The sequence below is a fragment of the Xyrauchen texanus genome, chromosome 12, assembly GCF_025860055.1.
Source record: "Xyrauchen texanus isolate HMW12.3.18 chromosome 12, RBS_HiC_50CHRs, whole genome shotgun sequence".
Taxonomy (NCBI): domain Eukaryota; kingdom Metazoa; phylum Chordata; class Actinopteri; order Cypriniformes; family Catostomidae; genus Xyrauchen; species Xyrauchen texanus.
The window spans coordinates 4,374,203-4,397,053 of record NC_068287.1 but is presented as its reverse complement, the minus strand read 5'-3'; the positions used below and the strand labels follow the sequence as shown (position 1 = coordinate 4,397,053).

General features: G+C 40.3%; 1 protein-coding gene across 1 annotated transcript in view; it reads right to left on the bottom strand.

The window, feature by feature from the left end:
- LOC127652892 (BAH and coiled-coil domain-containing protein 1) overlaps positions 1-22,851 on the bottom strand; it is a 147,899-nt gene that overhangs the window by 46,877 nt on the left and 78,171 nt on the right. Inside the window, exons 4-9 of the mRNA XM_052139329.1 lie at positions 17,054-17,179; positions 13,779-15,917; positions 13,058-13,172; positions 12,764-12,969; positions 12,143-12,298; positions 1,978-2,213 (exon numbers count right to left, since the gene is read on the bottom strand). Of these exons, the coding sequence (XP_051995289.1) occupies positions 1,978-2,213; positions 12,143-12,298; positions 12,764-12,969; positions 13,058-13,172; positions 13,779-15,917; positions 17,054-17,179 (2,978 nt within the window). The remainder of the gene's footprint in view (positions 1-1,977; positions 2,214-12,142; positions 12,299-12,763; positions 12,970-13,057; positions 13,173-13,778; positions 15,918-17,053; positions 17,180-22,851) is intronic.

Sequence of the window (22,851 nt, the reverse complement as noted above, 5' to 3'; positions counted from 1 at the left end):
GCATCATTAGCCATAGGTATTCATAGCCATTATCCATTTGCAAGGTGGCACTACAGATGCCCCCTGCAACTTTTCGCAGCCATAATGGCCGAAGACTCTGATGAGAGCGCAAAATTTCAAAAGATCTCACGCATGCGAAGTACCCCAAAAGTACCGAAAACATTGTAAAGAATAATAACGAGGGGTCCGCCTGTCAGCCAGAGCAAACTGGCAAACGTTTGAGATGTGTCATGAGCAGGAGTCAGAGCACTTGGAATGTCAGCAAGAAATTAGAGATCCATAAAAAGAACTTGATGAGCATGTTGATAAAATTCCTGATCTAGCCATTCAAAATGAAAGAAGCAATCGATTTGAATCTAGTTTGAATGTCTTGTGTAGATCAGATGCTCTCAATCTACTTAAGTCTCTGAACTACAAACAAAAATATATTTTCTATCAAGTAAGACAGTGGTGCTTAGAGAATTTTCGAGGTAAAAAGCAAAGAGCCTTTACAAGTATTTGTTACTGGAGGTGCAGGAACAGGAAAGTCATATTGACTCTCATAGAGCCATTCATTATGAAGCATCTAGATTATTATCCCAAATTGCAACTGCACCAGACAAAGTTTCTGTTCTATTGACAGCACCTACTGCCTACTAGCCTAATCAGGCTAATCAAACCGATGAGAGGGATAAAGGTGATGAGAGGGATAAAGGTGGCCAGAGGCGGCAGTTCGGCCCGGCCCCACCCTCCTCCTTGCCACAGTTATCTAATGGCTTCAGAGGCTTTGCAATACAGCATATGTCGCATGGGCAACTTTTCATGTAGCTTTTGCCGAATTGTTTAAGCTAGAAAGCTCCGGTCCCTACTCATTGTAACAGCGATTCAAGTACATTCTTCAAAATTGCTCCTTTTGTGTTCCACAAACTAGAGAAATTAATATGGGCTTAGAACGACATGAGGGTGTGTTAATGTCATAATTTTCATTTTGCAGGTAAGTTTTCCATTTAATTTTGTATTTAATATTGGTATCCACAACAAACCAGAAACCGGTGACATGGTGTTGGGCGCCCAAGACTCATCGATGTACGAGGGCAACAAAGGTGTGGTCAGAACTGACAGGTCTACTGTGGTATGAGTCAATTTTAATGATGGTTAGGGAAGGAATGTGTCAAATCACACAGTGCATCGAACCCTGCTGTGTACAGGGCTGCGTAGCCACAGAGTGCCCATGAGGACCCCTGTCCACCGTCGAAAGCACCTACAATGGGCACGCTAGCATCGGAACTGGACCTGGGAGCACTGGAAGAAGGTTGCCTGGTCCCATTTTCTTTTAAATTATGTGGACGGCCATGTATGTGTGAGCCGTTTACCTGTGGAAGTGATGGCACCAGGATGCATTGTGGGAAGACAACAAGCTCGTGTAGGGAGTGTGATGCTCTGTGCAATTTTCTGCTGAGAAACACTGGGTCTGGCCATTCATGTAGATGTCAATTTGACACGTGACACCTACCTAAACATCATAGCAGACCAGGTACAGCCCTTCATATCAATGTTATTCTCTGATGGCAGTGGCCTCTTTCAGCAGGATAATGTGCCCTGCCACACTGCACACATTGTTCAGGAATGGTTTGAAGAACATGATGAACAGTTCAAGGTGTTGCCCTGGCCTCCAAATTCCACAGATCTCAATCCAATTGAGCATCTGTGGGATGTGCTGGACCAAAAAGCCCGATCCACAGCAGATCCACCTCACAACTTACTGGACTTGAAGGATCTGCTGCTAATGTCTTGGTGCCAGATACCACAGGACACCTTCAGGGGTCTTGTAGAGTCCATACTTCAGCAGGTCGGTGCTCTTTTGGCGGCACGCAGAGGACCAACAGCATATAAGGCAGGTGCTCATAATGTTTTGGCTCATCAGTGTATGCATATGGTAGTATCATGGTACTTTTTGGCACTTTTTAGTAAGTGCATGTGTGTGTATGTGTGTGTTACCTGGCTGTGTCCAGCTCTGTACTGTGGCTCCATATTGTTTGCTGCTCTGTGGGATGGAGCCGGAGGCTGATGGCTCGGGAGCTGCTGATGCTGCAGCTGCTGGTGTTGATGGAGAGCATAAAGCTCTTGTTGTCGTAGAAACTGCGAGCGAGAATACACAGCAGGATGCTGCATGTGGGAGTGGGCCCCTCGGGCCCTGTAGACTGGGGGCCATAGACCAGGCTGCTCCATCATGTCTAATGAAAGAGAGGGTGTGTGATAATGTTATAGAACAACATGTTAATGTATATGAGTTCTATAACCAAACTGACAACAATTTTTAAGACTCAAAATAACTTTCAACACTTTCCAATCTGGGTCACTTTCAATGTAGTTCAACATTCATCATTTCATACTTGATTTGCAACATATAGGCCTTTTATGATTTAAAACATATCTTTTCTAGTTAACAGAGTTAGAGTTGTGTTTAGCAATTTCTTTACATTTAATGAAAATAATAAAATATGTGTATGTAAAGATACCAGACAGGTAGATTTCTGTAGCTATTTACTTGTCACTTGCACAAGATCTACATTTATAAAGTTATAAATAAATGAAACAAAGTCCTGCTGCCCTTCAGATTTTATGTTGTGTTTTGCTTGTAAGTAATATTACATTCTTAAACTTCGATGACAATGAAATTCCACCATACGTCATTAGGGAATGACGTTCCTAAACTACTACATTAGCCATCAAGACGCCTCTTTCCATCACTTCATGATATCAGTATTATTAGATAAATATCTGATTATAATTGTAAGTATTTAATTTCAGTATCTATACATATTATGATGAACATGTTAGGGGTTGTTATCTACATGCTCAGGGAGTGTTATACACATGGTGGTCAGTTTAGGAGCATCGGGTGTTCAGACCATTTAAAACGTCATATGGAAAAAATGTTTTTTTTTTACCGAAAATCAGATTTGAGCCACATTCAGCTGCAGTACGTAGCCTATGCTGATGAAAATGAATAGATGCAGTTCCTATTAGAATAACTGTTAGCATGAGAAGGTTGACATTTGGTAATCTGTATCCGCCTCCTCGAAAAATCCCCTTTCAAACCCACAGTGGGCAAGTGCTGCAGCATGTAGTCTAGGCGACTTCTTAGTTCCCATGTCAGGAAAACTCCAGCCATTCCCCTGGCAGTGTCAGACAGAGAGCCGGCCATGCACATCAACATGACATATAGCCAGACCCGCCTTCATATTACATGTGTAGTCTTAAAGGAATCGTTCACCCAAAACAAAAATTCTATCATAATCATCATATTGTTTCAAACCCATTTGACTTTATGACAAAATATCAGCATTAAAGTAGTACGTATTACAAGTCTTCTGAAGCTACTGAATATCAAAGTGACTGTGTGATGAACAAACCAATTATATGTTTTAATCTGATAATCATCCATTCCAGTTAGCTGTTAACAACTGCAACCACATCAGCCCAGTTGGTGATTGAATCAATCAGGGTGGCATTTCCCAAAATCATCGTAACCCTAAGTAGATCGTAGAAACCATTGGTGCCACTCATTTTTTTAAATAATTAAATGTTTTCACCCAATGAAAAACAGTAAGTGATTTAGAGAGAGAGCAGAAAGCAGAGAGAGGAGAGAGCAATGAGCTCGTCAGCCTCAGCCACTCCTCCACCACCTGGCAGACAACAACCGCTCCTCTGTCCCCTGGTGGACGCAGTGACTCCTCCTCCTGGTGGTCAGCAGTGGTGAGGATTCCACGACAGCATACTTTCTCCTTCCCAGGTTTCAGCACCAGTGAAACGACTCAAGGATGGGAAAGGAGGAAGCTGGGACCGGCTTGACAAAAACGTTGACATTTATTTCTTAAACATATCATAAAACAACTTCACGTGCTGCATCCCCGCAGACATACCGAACACACACACAAGTCTGCTACGTGCATCTCTCTCGAACTGGCATCCCCGCCTTCTCTTTATCCCTCTCCCAGCTGATTGGACCGTTTCAACATCGGGCGTCCATCATTATGGCCCGGCCACACCCTCCTCCTCATCACACAGCTGTGCTTGAGATGAACAATGTGATATATTCGGATGCAATGTGCTGGATGTGCGTTATATGGAAACCCTAAAATGCAGTTTCATAATATTGTGGTGTTGTTCATTCTCTTCCAATTGAGTTTAAAATATGGCTGATTTCGAGGCGCTGAACGCTGATAGCCAATCATAACAGTGGGCATTTAAGTTAAAGTTTTAAGGAGGCACTTAAACCGAGCGTTTCAAACAGAGGGACAGAGACAGGGTGGAAAATGGTCTTATATTAAAAATGGTCTTATATAATCAGTGGACCTCAGGAAAGTTACTAAAACAAAAAAAAGAGCATTTCATGGCCCCTTTAATACTTCTGGACATATACTGGTGGCCAAAAATTTGGAATAATGTGAGAAATTCACCAAAGTGGCATTCAACTGATCACAAAGTATAGTCAGGACATTACTGATGTAAAAAACACCATCTCTATTTGAAAAAGTCATTTTTGATCAAATCTAGACAGCAGTCATCACTCCAACACCTTATCCTTGAGTAATCATGATAAATTGATTATTTGGTACTAGAAAATCACTTGTCATTATATCAAACGCAGTTAAAAGCTGTTTGGTTCATTAACTAAAGCTTAACGCTGTCTTTGTGTTTGTTTTTGAGTTGCCACAGTATGCAATAGACTGGCATGTCTTAAGGTCAATATTAGGTCAAAAATGGCAAAAAAGAAACTGCTTTCTCTAGAAACTCATCAGTCAATCATTGTTTTAAGGAATGAAGGCTATACAATGCTTGAAATTGCCAAAAACTGAAGATTTCATACAAAGGTGTACACTACAGTCTTCAAAGACAAAGAACAACTGACTCTAACAAGGACAGAAAGAGATGTGGAAGTCCAGATGTGCAACTAAACAAGAGGATAAGTACAACATGGTCTCTAGTTTGAGAAATAGACACCTCACATGTCCTCAGCTGACAGCTTCATTGAATTCTACTCGCTCAACACCAGTTTCACGTACAACAGTAAAGAGAAGACTCAGGGGTGCAGGACTTATGGGAAGAATTGCAAAGAAAAAGACACTTTTAAAACAGAAAAACAAAAAGAAATTATTTTTTTTGATGAGAACTCTTTGAAGAAGTTTAAGAAGTTTGAAAAAAATACAATTCTAATTGTAATATACATTTTCCATGTTATTAATGTCCTGACTATACATTGTGATCAGTTGAATGCCCCATTGGTGAATAAAAGTACCAGTTTATTTCCATAAGAGCAAAATCTGTACATTATTCCAAACTTTTGGCTGCCAGTGTATAGGCAATCTAACTTATTCTAATCTAAAAACACAAAAAAAGTGCTTTCCCGTTATTGGAACCCTCAAGATATTCAGTAAATAATAACTTACATTTTGGTCTTCTCCTTACACAATAACTGTTGTATGACTTCTAAACACTTAAATATGGCATACAAGTTGTAATACAAGTTTAATTATGCTTTTTTTGGCCTCATTCCTTTAATCTGCCACTATACTTGCCTTGACACATCATGGACCATTCCCATGTAACATTAACCCAGATTATCATATATTTCCCGGGGGAATGATTTTGAGCAGAGGCTTGTGTACACTTACAGATCTGGAGGTATTCATACTGCAGTGTGTTTTAAAGCACATATGGCACTTGTTTTAAGTGGGTTGTGTGAGTATTCTGACCCAGAGCATGTGTGGGTGGAGCAGGTGGTCTACAGGAAATAGTGCATGTGTGAATTCGTGTACAGCCATGTTGTGCATGTTGTGTGTTTTATGCCAATTTGTAAGCCCATCAACATCAAACCTGAATTGTATTCCTTTTAAATTACATCATGAAACTCTATATGGTGTGAGCTGATAGGTCCTTTGACTTGTAATTTGTTAGCCAACTAACTTGCATACTCCCTCTTTGTCTAGTATTTAAATTGCTTAGTTGTTTGCAGGTTAGCAGTTTCACTGCAGTGTGCTACAAGTGTTTTCTCTCTGAAACCCTGCTCCACCCCAGCACCACCCCAGATAGCAAAAAATGTCCGCACGGCTTCTTTTTGCCGCCGTCCCCAAGCTGTCGGCTATAGGTGCGTCCCATTGGCGGGGATGAAGCGTTTGCCGCCGAATTCGTCACTCCCATTTCTTGCGAGATGCCCGCTTCATTTTCTCTGGCGGTTGCCTCGCGGCAATCGACCGCGGCCGGCCGGCGGCAAGCCGCTTTGAAATAGCCTACAAGGACAGCTTAGACTCTCAAAATCGACCAGCCATGTTGGCTATTATTATTTTTTGCTCCAAAGCCATTAGGGTTTATAAGAGATTCTTGACTCTTGATTCCATGATAAGGTAAGGTTTAGGAAATGACATTTAAATTACTTTGAAACTCTGAAGCGATTATACAGTAATATATGTAAAATATATTGAATTATTTATGCACAGGTGAAAATTGTTTACATTTATTTGATTGATGCACATTGAGACATGCACCAATAAACCAAAAATAATTCCTTTTTGTAAAACTTACTTGGCAATAAATATCTTTATGATTCTGATTAGGTTTTAAAATGTATATTTAATACAGGGTATGAACAATTTAGCAGAATAAATTGATGAAGTTAGACTTTTCACCAATGCCTGTATCAGTGAACAGTGAAAGACATCTGCAACATGGCCAAAATATCGGGTAGCCTATACTTTAATTATTTTTTATTAATTTGCAACCATGGTGATATCTATCATAAACATGAAAATCCCTGTTTTGACGTGAAGGATAAACTCAATGAAAAAGCGAAATTATCCTCTGGTTTCACAGTTGCGCAGAAAGTTCGTTTATGTCTACATTTTTTCCAACCTCGATTTTTTTTTGTTATTTTACCTTTTACAGGTTTTGCAATTATGACCTGTACAAATGTTTAAGAAAGTGTTAAAGTCCCTGTAAAGGCAATAAAAAAATCTAAACGCATTATAAATGTTAAAAATGTATTGCTAAAACACATGACAAAGACTGAACTGTGAAGTTCCGCTGTCGCCATATCTGTTTCCGGTTTACTTGCGCGTCGCCCAAAATGTCTTTTTACTCGATGTCTCCAGAATCTTCCGAAAATACGTGTCAGCGATGTTCATCGCATTGTTGATGCCTGGTCCCCTGCTCCGACAAGCAAGAGGGACAAGGGCTTTAAACTCTACATATCGAGTTATCTGCACAACTACAAGGGTAAGTATTTTAATCTAATGTGGTGTGCCGGCAGATAGCGGCTAAGCTAGTTCGCCACGTGTTCATTTTTAATGTAACGTTAGTATAGAAGCTTGTTTTTTCTTAGTTTTAAAGCAGACTGTTTGTTAATTTTTGTGATAATTGTGATATCAATTATATTAACTTGGTCTCCTCTCAGTTTCTAATAAAGATCAGGACACCGGTGAAGTCACTGTCAGGGCATTGTGTTACAGGTCCATGAGAAAATCAGAATCAGCTTTATTGCCAAGTATGCTTACACATACAAGGAATTTGTCTAGGTGACAGGAGCTACCAGTCAACAACAATACAAACAATACCAAAAAACAGCAGCAAGACATAGGTAATTAAAAACAAAAAAGAACACAAAATAAATAATTATACATATACGTACATACACTCACCTTCATACATACCCACATACACACACGTAGTGCAAATCTAATACAATCCGTATATAAAGAACAAAAAACAGTATATTATGTACAGAGCAATGTAAGTAAAAGCAGATAAACCTCACAGTTTGAGTGTATGGTGAAGCTAGAATTAATAAGACCGCAGTTATAGGCTTGTTACTTTAATAGCCCGATGTTCCTGGGGACTCGGCTAAGGTTATTCATGTTTAATGTAACTCAAATCAAATGAAAACAGTTATTGTAGGCAGGTAAGTTTCCCTAGCTGGTCCCTCTGTGTAAAATGCGTTCTTATTCAAGTTTTCAACTCAGTCATTCGTTTAAGATGCAATCTTGTGTTATAAGTATTAGGCTATCATGATCATACAGTGAGCAAGCTATATAAATAAGTATTTAATATAATAAAAGTGTAGAGCAACAACCGAGGGTGTAAGGTAAAGTCTGAATATTGTAGATTTATTACAATATGTTGCATGTTTGAATTAAAATACCTGTGGATATGCAACTTCCCACTAATGAAAGTTTTATTCAAAAGGAGCACACACTCTACAAAGGCCTGACTGGAGATTTGCCTGATCTATCCGTCCTTCAGGTGAGTAGGGATATAACAATAGCACATTTCACTGTACAGTATGATATATCAACCAAAATCTGTATACCAATATTTCATTTTCTTTTTCCTCCCTTTTACAAACAAATATTCTGCTTCAAAGAAAAAAATGAAATTGATGTTATCATAAGGGTTCTTCATTATGAACTTGTATGCCATGCATAACATACTGTGGATAGAAATTACAGGGAAAGTTACTGGTATGATAATTGTGGTTATATTATATTACTATTATATTTAGTGTATTGCTAATCAATATATTGTTACTTCCCAGATGACAGCGGCTCGCTTCAAGAGCAGGTGAAGCAAGTTGGGACAATGTTGAAGACATTTGCTCGCACTGGGCAATCAGGTACAACTTGCAAACAACACCTGTGGTTGTTGGTTTAATTCCCACTGGGGCCACCTGTACATGTAGTAGACCTAGATATAAATGTCATAGTTTAGTAGTTGAAGGACCAGGACTGACTACTTTATTCTTTTATTCTGGGAACCCCTGTAGGTGCAGATCATACCCTAATGCTGTGACGTCTTGGAATTTGGCGATGTTGTGGGTAGCATGGACGACAAAATGCTATGCTGCAACGTTTCAGTGCCAATGTGTCTGTTGGAGAGTTATCCCTGCCAGGGGATCTGTTACTCCCCCCTAGACACCCAGGAAGATTTGGCGTTGCTTGACAACAGTTTGAGGCAGGATAAAGAGCTCCAGCAACGATTTGTAAGTGTGCCGATTTCGTTTATAACGGTATAGGGTAATCTAAAAAGTACAATTCAGATCGTACACTGCATATTCTACAGTCTGAATCCACAGCCTGTCACATTTTACATTTATGAGAAGCTTCAGAGAAATGTAATTTGTAACATGTTTTTTTTTGTATTTTCAGCTTCGGTTTTTGGCAATCAAATGTGGGAGGGACCTAAAGACAACCGTGTGGCGAATGCTTCAGTGTATCTTCTCTAATCAACTTTCCATCAATACAACCTGGACTGGTGTAGGGGATAAAGCATGTTTTAGAGACATGTTCCTGAAGACCATTGTTCAAAGTAAGTTGGATATTTTTTTTATATTTAAGTAGATGTGTATGACCTTATGCCATTCAAATGGAATGACAGATCTTTATTTTCTACAGGAGCCATCCGGAAGAACCCGGCAACACAGGATGCCACTGATGAGGCGATCCAGGTTAACGTTACCTGAAAGGAGCATCTGAACATGAAGGTGGAAAAGGCGCCGCACAGCTGAGAGGGACCCACAGCCGACCCCTTAAACCTAGGCTGACTACTGACACCCCAGCATCACTGACAACTGGAACCCTTTCTTTATCCTGCAGTCAGTAACATCAAGACCCCTAAAAAAGCCTGCTAAAAGTGTCAGACTACACTCACCCAATCCACACTGTTCACTGTGGAAATTGCTCTCTTTTTTTTTTTTTTTTTTTTTTTTTTCTTCTCGTGACCCTGCTTTGATGGCAGCTCCTTGGATGAATATGGGATGGTTTGTCCTTTTATACAGGCGCACGAGGAATCACTGAAGATATGCTAATTTGCACTGCCTCATTCTGGAGGTCGGGGAAAACCGGTGATTCTTAGCCCACTACGCCACGCAGTCCCCAACCTCTCCAGACATTCTGATTGGCTGTGTTCTCTACAGACAGATTTTCTGCTGTTAATTATATTTATTCCCACTTGTTGTCATGTGTAAGTTGAATGTCAAAATGTATATTATACCTGTTCTCCTGCACATTCCTTGATACCAAAGATCTCAATTATTTCATATACAATTTGCTGCTTATTTCATTGTTACAGTGCTTAACTATTCTATTTTTAAATATAGCTTGTAAATCGTAGATTATACATCTAATACTTGATATTTGCACATTATCTGGTATCAAATATTCTACTTACTGTGACTTTAGTATTGGCTTATTTCATTCCATCAGTGCTTAACAATTCTATTATAGTTTGTAAATCCTATTTCATACCTCTGATACTTGATATTGCACATTAACTAGTACCAAAAATTCTATTTTCATTCCATCACAGTGCTTAACTGTTATTCTATTGTTACATATAGCTTGTAAATCCTTGTGCCACAGGTCAGCATTGCAGTTATAATGGTATATTCTACTCCAGAGCTTTACTCTAAATTATTACCACTTAACCTATTGTTAGAAATGACTTGTAAATATGATGTTATACCTCAATTTATTTGGTATCCTGCACTTTCTTTGGTACCAAATATCCTCATTGCTTGTGTTTACTGGTAATTCTTTTCATCCCAGAGCTGACCTCTTTATATTATTAACAGTTATTGTAAGTGTTACAATAGTGTTTTTTAAAAAAAAAAGAAATTGGAAACCTGCATGTTCTTTTGTGTGAGTGTGTGTGTGTGAGTGTGTGTGTGTATATATATAATGTTTGTATTTTTCTGTTATTTATATTTCAGTGATCTGACATCTTGTTTCAATGACAGTTACTGTACTTTGAAATGTGGAATTAAAACGCCAAATGGAAATTTGTCTGGTTTGATCAATCATTATTCTTGATAAACTGCATACTATATATATATATATATATATATATATATATATATATATATATATATATATATATATATATATATATACACATACACAATAAGCGGCTGCAGATCGCTCGAAAAGCGTTTGCCTCCGACGGTCCGCCTTCGATATAACAGCGGCGGAGCGGTGGCTGGCCAGCGGGCCGTCCGCGTATCGAAGGCGGTAGGAAGGCGGCTGCCGCTTTTAAAAAGCGGCTGCCGCCGGCGGACCACCGTCAAACGTGTTTGCGATATCGGCATTCTGCCGCTTCTACTGCCGACTTATTGCTATCTGGGACAGGTCTAGATCTGCTTCATGGAGATTGTATGTATGTCGGATTGCACAGCAGCAGCATGCTCAACACAACATATCTGTGTGCTTAGCAGTAGCAAGTCGTAATTGCTCTGCAGCATTAGCAGTCCAAGCAGATCTAGTCCACCAAGACCCAACCTACTAACTTGTCATATCCATTATAATACTTTAAAACGTATTTTCGAGTTTGCATGACTGAACTCATATTATATTGGATATCATTTACCCTTAATATTATTTAAGTACTTTTTAAACATAAAAACAAAACACCAAATTATGTGGGTTAAAAATGGCCAAGTAGCCCACATACTGTTGCAAATGTCATCAACAAAAATTTATAAAACTTGTTTATAAAGATTAATCAAGATTGGCTATTAGTTAATAATTAAGTATCCCTTGGAGCCTGCTCAAAAGGATAGTTAACCTAAAAACTTTTAAATCATTTACTCACCCTCATTCTGCTCCAAACCCATATGACCATATGAATGTCTCAGTCACCATTCACTGTTATTGGATCTTTCTTTTTTCCCATGCTATTGAATTGAGTAGTGATTTCTGACATTCTGCCTAACATTTCCTTCTGTGCTCCACTAATGAAAGAATATCATATGGGTTTGGAATAATATGATGGTGAATAAATGATCCCTTTAAGTACCTCTGGTTGGGAATCACTATGCTTTGTAAGGGTTTGTGCTAGTTTTGTCAGTAGGCTCACTTTAGTGAGCACAAAATGTTTCTTCAGCTAAAAGTGAACTTATAACCTTGAAACCTGAGTGGATTCATTGTTAGCTGGCATCATTTCTCAAGCTTGGCAGCATTACAGTAGATCTTGAGGGACAAACCCTTGAGAGCTGCTGTGTGCTTTGCAAAAAGGATGAATGCTAAATCTGACAAATGGGTCAAGCACAGCAGGTCAAATAGATGGAGAATATGGGAGGAAAGGAGGATATGTGGCAGAGAGCAGCATGGCATACCAAGGTGGCTGGCTGGGTGTGTGGCAGGATCGCTGGGCAGTACCATCAGTTGGGCGGAGGGGTCCTGGGGTAGTGGAAGGACTGACTGAAGGGGGGCAGGCATAGCTGCAGAGAACCCCGGGGGCAGATTCTGATGCAAAGCTGTGTGGCCAATGCCTAAAACAACAAGAAAGTTGAGTTAATTGACTTATTAATATGTTATGAATGTTCATATATTTTGGTTTGCATCTAAGTTTCAAATAAAAACTAAAAATAATTGATTTATTATTATTATTAGTATAACAGTGAATATTTCTGTCATGTTTTTTTATTTAAATTGAGCTTTTATTTTGACTGAGCTTTTATTTTGAAGTGTTTCTGAGTTTTTATTGACTGTCATGCTCAGTACAGGAATCGGAACATCAAAAATGTTTGTATACATGTGGATTCAGTCAGTTAAAAATTGTATCCTAAATAAGCGTGAACTTATTTATGAATCATAATTTAATTTAAAAATGGTATACCACTCACCCTGCATTAAAACATCTGTTTGGTTCTGATTCATTCATTAATTATTTTAACAGGAAATAAAGACAAAAAAAGAATATCCACACATCTAATTTTCTACTCAACATTACTAACCATACGAGTGATCCGTCATCCAGAGGGAGGGACTTCCTGTGCGCGGCATCCAGTGGTGGTGAGCTGAGTGCGTATGCACAGTCGGGTTTCCTAACTGGTTAGGCTGCATTGAAGTGCCACTTGGCACCATGATATGAGAGGTGAGGTCACCATGGCAACTGTTAGATGGATGGATGTGTGCAAATTCCACTCTTTCCTTGTTATCCCTGCAAAACCAGATGAGGGGTGGTTGAAAGGTCATGGGTTGAGCAAGTGTAACAATACAAAAAGTATGTGCGGGGATAGGTCACTCACCTGATATAAGTGTCTCGTTCTCTATCGAGGCACCGATGACCCATGTGCTCTACACTCATCCTTTTCCTCTCCTCCTCACCAGGTGATTGTGAAGGGTACATGGAGCGTGGAGTGCCTACAAAATGGTTAACATAAAAAAACTTTCTCTTATCTGCAAAATATTCATGTAAAGCCAAGTGTGCCAGTTTCAAAACCAGTTTAAACACAATAAATACATTTCACATAAGCCAAGACTACACATGTTTGACTTTTTTTTTATGCAGAACCTATGCCAGGTCATGCTGTAAATATTGCTCTGAAATATTTTGGATTAACATATTCCATGTTTACAGCATCCCGGGACTCTTTGATTTTAGTGTGCATGTGGTTTCAGATGGTTATACATTTTATCCTCAATTTACAATAAATTTAAGTGTTAACTTATTGATTAATCTTTATTTTTGCGTGCAAAGTTTTACGCACATGTGTACGCTCGGTTAGTGAATGACATGCACTGTCTCTGGTACACTGCATGTAAACAGCTGCAGGACAGCCATTCTCTCCCTGTACCGGCATCTTTGTGTGTAAAAGTAAAAAGCTGTTTCCACTTTGGTTCTTGGCGAGTTTTGCTGTTTATATTTCACCAGTGAAGTCTTCCAGAGGTCATGCATAAACAAACTGCTCTGTGTCCCTGCCCGATGTTTGTTTAAGAAGGCCCTGACAGTTCAAAAGTCAAGCTTACCTTTCATGGCGGACAGCACCCGCCCCTGTCGGCTACCGGGATGGCTGCCTGATGGCTGACAGGCTGGGTCTCTCTGTCGTGCCACAGCAACTGCAATCCCCACTGGAGGCTGTCGCACCTCCCCTTCTACATGTGGGTCCTCTCCTATCTCTCTGCCCCGTCCCCCACAATCAGCTCGCTCACTCTCATGGCTTTGACCTTTTCTGGAGGGAAGGGTCTGCTTACTCCCCTGAAGAGAGCAGCTGGTGCTATTTGGCCCTGTTTTTAGGCTCCCGAGCCCTCCAAATGGGCTCTTCTGGGAAAGGAGAGGCTGCTGGTTGCTGTACTTCAGAAGGTTCTTCATGGCACTGTTCTCTCCCTGTGAGCCTGTGACTTCCTGCTGGTTTTGAGGAGGGGCCGGATGAAGCGGAGGAAGAGGGGGACCCATTCCAGCTGTCTGCTGCTGCTGCTGCTGTGTAGGTGGTCTGTTGTTGGCAGCTCCACTGTTTGATTCGATGTAAGATTTGTGCTGGTCCTCTTCAGAGTGCATTTGGTGAGGTTGCATGTTCCAAGGTGGCACTGACGGTTGCTGATGTGGGTGATGCTGCATGTTGTTGTTGTAGTAGCTATAAGGAGACATATTCCTCTTCAACTCCTGGTTTCCATTAGCCTGGTTTAGGTCTGCACCAGTTGACTCTGGGCCAGACCTACCATGCTGTTGGTGGCGAATGCGGGCAACCTTTTGTCCATCTCTTGGCATTGAGAAGCTTCCTTGTCTTCCTGCACCAACGTGCTGGCCCATGGTCTTTCCTGCAAGAGGTGAAAGAATGGTTGGAGGTCCAGAGTGGGAGCAGTCCCTGTAGGGTTGGAGGTTGGTGTTGGGTTGGTTGGGTAAGGGATGAACAGCTTTTGACTCATGGGCCAGAGTAGTTCTGTAGATGTCTCTTTCCACACTGTTAATGCAGTCCGCACTTCTGGAACGCACAGTCTGGTGCTGAGAATGGTTCTGCTGCTGCTGCTGCCGTTGTGGTTGCTGCAGGTGATGGTGGTGGTTGTGTATCCAATCTGAGGCTTTTTCAGCTTTTCTGTAGGGATGTTGCAGCTGGGTTGGAGTTTGCTGCTGTTTCCTGGGCCAGTTCCCATGATGCCCCCCATTGGAATTCTTTTCCAAGGTCTTCTCTTTTACACTATTCCCTCCACCCCCAACCCCTTGGCACTCAGAGCTGCCCAGCTGGAAGTGGTCTTCAGTTTTCTCCCCAAGGTGGCTAACAGATGGTACAAATGTGGCTTCAGTCACTTTGGGGTCTCTACAGCCACTACTATTGATCCCTTTATCGTGTAAGGAAGGGTTTCCCACACAGACTGGCGGAGGAGAGCAGAAGAAGTCTGGGTGATGGTGTGAGTGCCGGTTGTGGTTTGGGTGATGGGGGTGGCCGGGATGAAGCTGCAAACAGTTGAAGCCACCTGGATGCCCCCCTCCAGCAGCAGAGCCCATGGGCAGTGGAGAAGGCACTGAGTAGGGCAAGGAATGCTGCATTGCCTGACTCCGCTCCAGACAGGCCGTAGGAGGCTGCTCACTGATCCGCATCTCCCCACTTACCTCCTCTTTGGTGCAGTGCCCATTACTGCTGCCCCCAACATGCCTGCTTTGGACACTATTGGAGCCTACATTACCTCTACCCACTCCATCACCACCACAACTATTCATAGAGACCTTAACTCTAGTCCCGTGTTCCCCATTCAACATCTTCCCATTGAGCAGACAGGCACTAAGAGGCTTTCCCATGATTTGTGGATGATCCTTGCACTCCATAGGCAGGTTTGCTTTGTGTCCCCTGCAATTCATCTCTTCCAAAGAGACTGGGTGTTGTGGGTGGAGCTGGGATTGGAGAGGATGATGATGGGGTAGCTGATGGTGACTGTGTTGATGGCGGTCCTGTTTACTACTAGGCCTGTCTTTATCCTTGGAGACTGAAACCACGCCTCTGTCTATGCTAGTATCTTTAAGGCCCTTGTGCAGGCTCAACCCACTTCCTGCATCTCTGTCCCTGCTGCATGAGCCCTGGGATTGTCCAGGCCCCATCCTCGATATGGGCTGGATGCTGTGATTGGCTGAGATGAGTGGGGTCTGGGATGGAAGGCTTCTTAAATAGAAGTTCTCTGTGAAACAAAACAAATGGAAATGTTAATAATTCAAAATTATGCCTAGCTGAAGCACTTCCCTTGAGGATTAATTTATGGAACTAGGCTGCCAGACTACACCAGAGAAGTGCATATTAAGACGCACATGAAATACACTGGAGAAAGTTATTTTGAAATGAAGTAAATATAGCAGAAAAGATGAAATACTCTACATTAAATTAGTTAGTTCAAACATGAACTTGCAAATATTATGAAAATGTTACATTTGTACTCATTTAGACATTAATGCTCTAACTTATAAGTATTATTTATGACAGTTTATTATCTTTACAATGCGTTCTAATGTATGAATCATAAAGTAAAAAACATACATCATGTACATCACCCAGCTGTATATATAATGTGTGTGTTAAATCTTGAAAACACCCTTACAAAAATCAAAACTAGCCGCAAACTTGCAGCTTGTTATTTTCCCATGCAAATTAGTTCTTCATTCGCTGCAAATGTTTGCCAAAAGTTTGCAGCTCTTCGCTGGTAGTGGCGAACCTCCAGCAAGCCTTTGGCAACAATGGACAGTTTTCCACAAGCTTGCAGCAAATTGCATGTGAAAATTATCAGTGCCGAATTTGCGGCAAATTTGCCATGAACTCTCGATTTTCGTAAGGGCTATGAGATTTTTCTTCTCATATGTCAAAAGGACATTCAGCAAATGTCTGTGATTTAGAATGTGTGTAAATCTCCTCTTTTTTTAGATGCTGATCAGATGTTAACTTGAATGCGATGCTTTCCAGATAAAAAACTCTCTTAAACAGAAGTCTCAGAGACGTACGTTTGCTAGTTGGCACTACAAAGTGATGTTTTGAAGGAAAGTCCAAAAAATGAAACATTTGTATATAATATCCTTTCAAATGCTATTAATTAAATACTGTTTTTATGTTACTTATTTATGTTATGTACCTTTTTTTTCAGTATTATGTCATGAGGTTTAGTTGATTTTACTTAATTTTATACCATTAAAATTTAATTAGAAAATCTGTGTGCCAAAACATGTAAAGTAAATTTGACTAGTCCTTTTTTTTTCCAGTGTATGCAACTCGGCAATCAATACAAAGGTTTATGAAACAAGTTTGTGAATTTCTATTTTTTTTACCCACCTTTTTGTGTATCATAGAAACGGTGTTGCCCATAGAGCACCCCACTGTTGGCATGGTGATCCAAATGGCTTATGGGAAGAAAGGTATGGGCCAGACTCCCTGAGAAGCGAGGATACCCTGGGACTGCTGAGAGAAAAGGAGGAAGAGTACATCAGTGGAAGTGTCCAGAAAAATAAATTCAAAGATTAGGAGGTACTGCAAAAACAATGTGTCAGTAAGAGGGAGAGAATGAAAGAGAAAGAGGAAAAAGTAAAGCCTAGTTTTTACTCAGCACATTGCTTCCGCAAGGGTATGTTATGCATCATTGTGCACCTCTGGATTGAGCAGATGCGCCTTTATATCCAACTTTTGGAGCAGAGAATACCTATGGCAAATAATGTTAAAAACATTGAAGGTTCACACGACAGTGCCAGGCAAAATTATAAACAAGGTAAAGAGAGGAGAAAGTTCTGGAATCAAGAAACAATCTTATATCAAGATGACAATCACTGAGCAACATTTGCTCTGGCCGCAATCATTTTGGTCCAGATCTAATCTCCCCATTTCAGTGCAGTTGGTGCTCCATATTCACCAATAACCACAGGCTTTGGATGTCATATTTGCCATCGTATTTGGGTTTGCAATGCAAACAACAAGACAAGTTCAGTCTTGAAGATTTTGGGTAATGGATGAATTATGTCTCCCAGACATATGGTTCTCACTGTGCTAGTCTCGCCACTTTCCCAGTGCTGAGGAAAGAGGTAATACACTAAAACAATAAATAAAAGAGACTTCAGTGCACGGCATGCTGTGATTTAAGACAAAGGCCAAAGATCAACTTTATTTCAGCTGTCTAGACTCTTCAACATCTGTCACAAGCAAAACAACTAAACCATGTGGACAGAATTTACAAGAAAACCAAACACCTTTCAAACACTTTGAAGATAACCCACAAGTAAATGAGAAGTCTTTAAACTTAAACATGTGACAAATGTTAGTGTTTGTAATTACAGTGCTCTGATTAATTTTAGTACTTGCCAGAGAGTGATGTGTAACATATCTCATCCAGAAGTGTCATGCCAAAACCAGATTTTTCCAGAGCATTTTGTTTGCAACTTCCAAAAACATTTATTTGTTTCTTTGATAATTAAGCATGATTATAGCAGGTAAACAAGTGTCTAAATTTAGTCCGTCACTCGAAACTCATATTACTTTTTCCTGTGGAAATGTTATTAAAGCTGCTCTTTTCCATACAATAAAATGCATGGTTATCATTGGCTGTCAGGTTCAGTTTAAATGTATAATGTGTGTGTGTGTGTGTGTGTGTGTGTGTGTGTGTGTGTGTGTGTATATATATATATATATATATATATATATATATATATATATATATATATATATGTCAAACGTTTTGGAAAGCCTTCCAGAAGCTTCTCACAATAAGTTGCTGGAATTTTGGCCCATTCATCCAGACAGAACTTGTGTAACAGAGTCAGGTTTGTAGGCCTCCTTGCTCGCAAAGTTTTTTCACTTCTGCCTACACATTTTGTAACAGATTGAGGTCAGGGCTTTGTGATGGCCACTCCAATACCTTGACTTTTTGACACAACATTGGAGGTATGCTTGGGGCCATTGTCCATTTGGAAAACCCATTTACGACCAAGCTTTAGCTTCCTGGCTGATGTCATGAGATGTTTCTTCAATATATCCACATAATTTTCCTTCCTCATGATTCCATCTGTTTTGTGAAGTGCACCGGTCCCTCCTGCAGTAAAGCACCCCCACAACATGATGCTGCCACCCCCATTCTTCACGGTTGGGATGGTGTTCTTCGGCTTGCAAGTCTCACCCTTTTTCCTCCAAATATAACAATGGTCATTATGGCCAAACAGTTCCATGTTTGCTTCATCAGACCAGAGGTCACTGCTCCAAAAAGTAAGATCTTTGTCCCCATGTGCTCTTGCAAACTGTAGTCTGGCATTTTTATGCCGGTTTTGGAGCAGTGGCTTCTTCCTTGCTGAGCAGCCTTTCAGGTTATGTCGATATAGGAATCGTTTTACTGTGGATATAGATACTTGTCTACCTGTTTTCTCCAGCATCTTCACAAGGTCCTTTGCTGTTGTTCTGGGACTGATTTTCACTTTTTGCACCAAACTATATTCATCTCTAGGAGACAGAATGGGTCTCCTTCCTGAGCAGTAGGAAGGCTGCGTGGTCCCATGGTGTTTATACTTGCGTGCTATTGTTTGTACAGATGAACATGGTACCTTCAGATGATTGTAAATTGCTCTCAAGGATGAGCCAGACTTGTGGAGGTCCACAATTTGTTTTCTGAGGTCTTGGCTGATTTCTTTTGATTTTCCAATGATGTCAAGCAAAGGGGCACTGAGTTTAAAGATAGGCCTTAAAATACATCCATCGGTACACCTCCAATTGACTTCAATTAGCCTATCAGAAGCTAATTGGCTAATTTCCAATAGGCTTGACATTTCTGGAATTTTCCAAGCTGCTTCAAGGCACAGTTAACTTAGTGTATGTAAACTTCTGACCAACTGGAATTGTGGTATAGTCAATTAAAAGTAAAACTCTCTGCCTGTGAACAATAGTAGAAAAAATTACTTGTGTCATGTGCAAAGTAGATGTCCTAAACGACTAATAAAAACTATAGTTTGCTAATATGAAATCTGTGAAGTTCAACCTAAGTGTATGTATACTTCTGACCGCAACTTTAACTCATTACACATCTGCACTGGTCTTACACTTTAGTTTAGAAAGGCACAAACACAAGCGAAATGATACACACAGTGAATTGTCTGAGTGCTGATGGTGTGAAACCATAAGTACTCATGGAACGTCTCTCGTCCAATCAGTTAAGAGGACAGGAACTAACTGTTGTATATTCATCATTAATGTGAGCAAAAGCTACCACAGGGAATAGAAGATGGATACAAGGGAAACCGAGGACTTGAGAGAGAGAGAGAGAGAGAGAGAGAGAGAGAGAGAGCTGCTCTCTCCTCACTGCAAAGGTGGAAAGTGTACTCACTGCACCTATTCCAAACATGTTTGTGTTCCACTTTTGAGCCTTGGCCAAAGTTGTGGGATTAAAAAAGAAAACAAAAACAAGATGAAGTAAGAAACATTAAGTATTTATGTTGGCATGTGTGTGGCATGACCACATTTACTTGGACTGGCTGTGCTTTAAAGACGTGTGGTGACAGCAGTAAATGTTTTTGTGTACTTTAAAAAAAAAAAAACTTAGTTTGCACCATCTGACAAGATCTGAGCTGATCCGGTCCGGTCCATGCTGCTGAATCATAAATGCCCTAGAGATGCCAAACTGATGGTAGTTACTTAATTTACAGCTAAATGTAGCAATGATGGCACATTTATAACACATTTCATTGTCCGTAAATCCTGTAGTATGCTGTGCTGTTGTGAAATTGACAAATAAAATTTGCACCTTAAACTTTGATGATATAATTTTGAGTATGGTGAAGTTTCTGATTTTTAAAGCCGCCTTTTTAATGCATCCGACAAACAACAGACGGATGACAGGAAGTCAGTCTCACGGCTGCACGGAGTTCTAATCATCTGCGGATGTGGAATTTTTGGATCCAATTTGAGTTTGAAATACTTCTGCGACTGGACCATCTGTGACCGCCCAACCAGATGTGATGTATTCAAAGTGAGAAACATAACAGATTTTGTCTTAAACTTTACTGTAAATGTCTGCTAATTTGGCAGATTGGAGGGATACACTCCCCTAAAGGATTATTAGGAACACCTGTTCAATTTCTCATTAATGCAATTATCTAATCAACCAATCACATGGCAGTTGCTTCAATGCATTTAGGGGTGTGGTCCTGGTCAAGACAATCTCCTGAACTCCAAACTGAATGTCAGAATGGGAAAGAAAGGTGATTTAAACAATTTTGAGTGTGGCATGGTTGTTGGTGCCAGACGGGCCGGTCTGAGTATTTCACAATCTGCTCAGTTACTGGGATTTTCACGCACAACCATTTCTAGGGTTTACAAATGTAAGGTATGGCGGAGGATCAGTGGCCTTAACAGATTCACGAACAAACAAGAACTTACTGTTAAAAACTCCCCTAATTACTGAAATAGCGCCAACCAGTCTCCACAAGCACAATAAATGTATTGACAAAGAGACAATGAACTATTGACAGAGAACCGCATGTGACATCCGCATGCTCACCACGTGCTTATCGTGTGGACAGGAAGGGGGAAACTTTGAACGTAACAATGTGTGTGTGTGTGTGTTTTTCAGTTAAACACAGAACTGCATATTGCTAATGAAATACGTGTAATCCCTGTATGTTGTGTATTTCTGAGATATATCAAACTCGTTAGAACTGTTTCGTTGTGTGTTTTAAACTCTGAGGCCTCATATTTAATAGCCTCAGTGTATATTCCCTTTTTAAGTGTACTAAACACACGTTTCTTGGTATCAAATTAAACCTTACGATTTGTCCGAGCTGAATTCGAATATAAGATCTCTGTAGAATGATATTACGCGATGTATTACCATCTTTTCAGTTATTCAAACCAAAGCCAGACCCGGTCATAAGAAACATGCAAATGAGCCGTGACGGAACAAAGGAATCATTCTCCTGCCCAAAGAAAGGGGACTTTTACGACCCCCCCCAAAGGAATGCTCAGACTGCTGAAGCTCACCGCTTTCTTACTGAGAAGGAGAAATGACACCTTTTAATCCTATATATGCTATATACATATAATCCATGTGATAAAAATATTGACATGTATCTAATGTGCCATCTCACAATTTCCCTTAAATGTTGCTTGAACTATGTTTCTTGCAAACTCTAATGGGTTAATGTTTCAGAGGTTGCATACTATGGTTAACCGAAATCATATGTGTGGCATATTTGGTCTCTATAACTTGGTATTTTGAAGATTGAAATGACTGTGTACATGATATGTCGATAACAACAACATATTAGTATTACAAGTATATTTCCTATTTTCTTTCTTGCACATGCAATGGGCAATTTTACAACAAAGAGCAATAAACCAAATTCCCGCCTAGAACTCAAACCCTTCTTATTGGTCGAGCCAATGAGGGGTGGGACATGTTTTCTAAGGGTATAAAATTGCTGCGCCCACTTCCTCTTAGTTCTCTTATCTCTTCGCTCTCTTATGCTCCTCTGGCTTCCTGCCTCTCTTGCCCTCTGAGCCTTGTGCTCTCTCACTCTCTTGCTGAATGATGCCAAACTAGAAGGCCCCAAGGACTCCCAAGCGTGTGCCAGGCTACGGCCTTGTCTCTGACTCCCACTGGTTCTCTCTCTCATCAAGACAACATCATCAAAGATCAACTCAAGCCATCAACAAATTGCATCAGGACAGTTTAATTCAAATGGGACATGAAAGTATCAAACTTAGTCTCATTATTTGATACATTAAGTATCCTTAACCCCTTTCTAAAAAGGGCGTGTCAGAACTAATATGATGGTTTGCTCAGGCTGTTGATCTGCTGAACTTCAAACAATGCTATAACTTCTTGCCTTCCTGTATTCTGCTTCAGCCCTCTTTCCCTTGGTAAACTGTATGAATGTATGTATATGTATGTTAGAGTAGTTTAAATGTTTAGTCTAGTTAATAAAGTCTTGTTCATGTCACATGTAAAGTTGTCTGTGTCTCAAGCTCATATCTAAAGTCACTAATCATAGATTTTGACTACTTGCTCTTAATACTTGGTAAGAAAGACATTTCCCATGCCCCGGAAATGTACCTTTCTATTAATTAATTAATTAATAACCAATGTTGAGTGTTCACGGGAT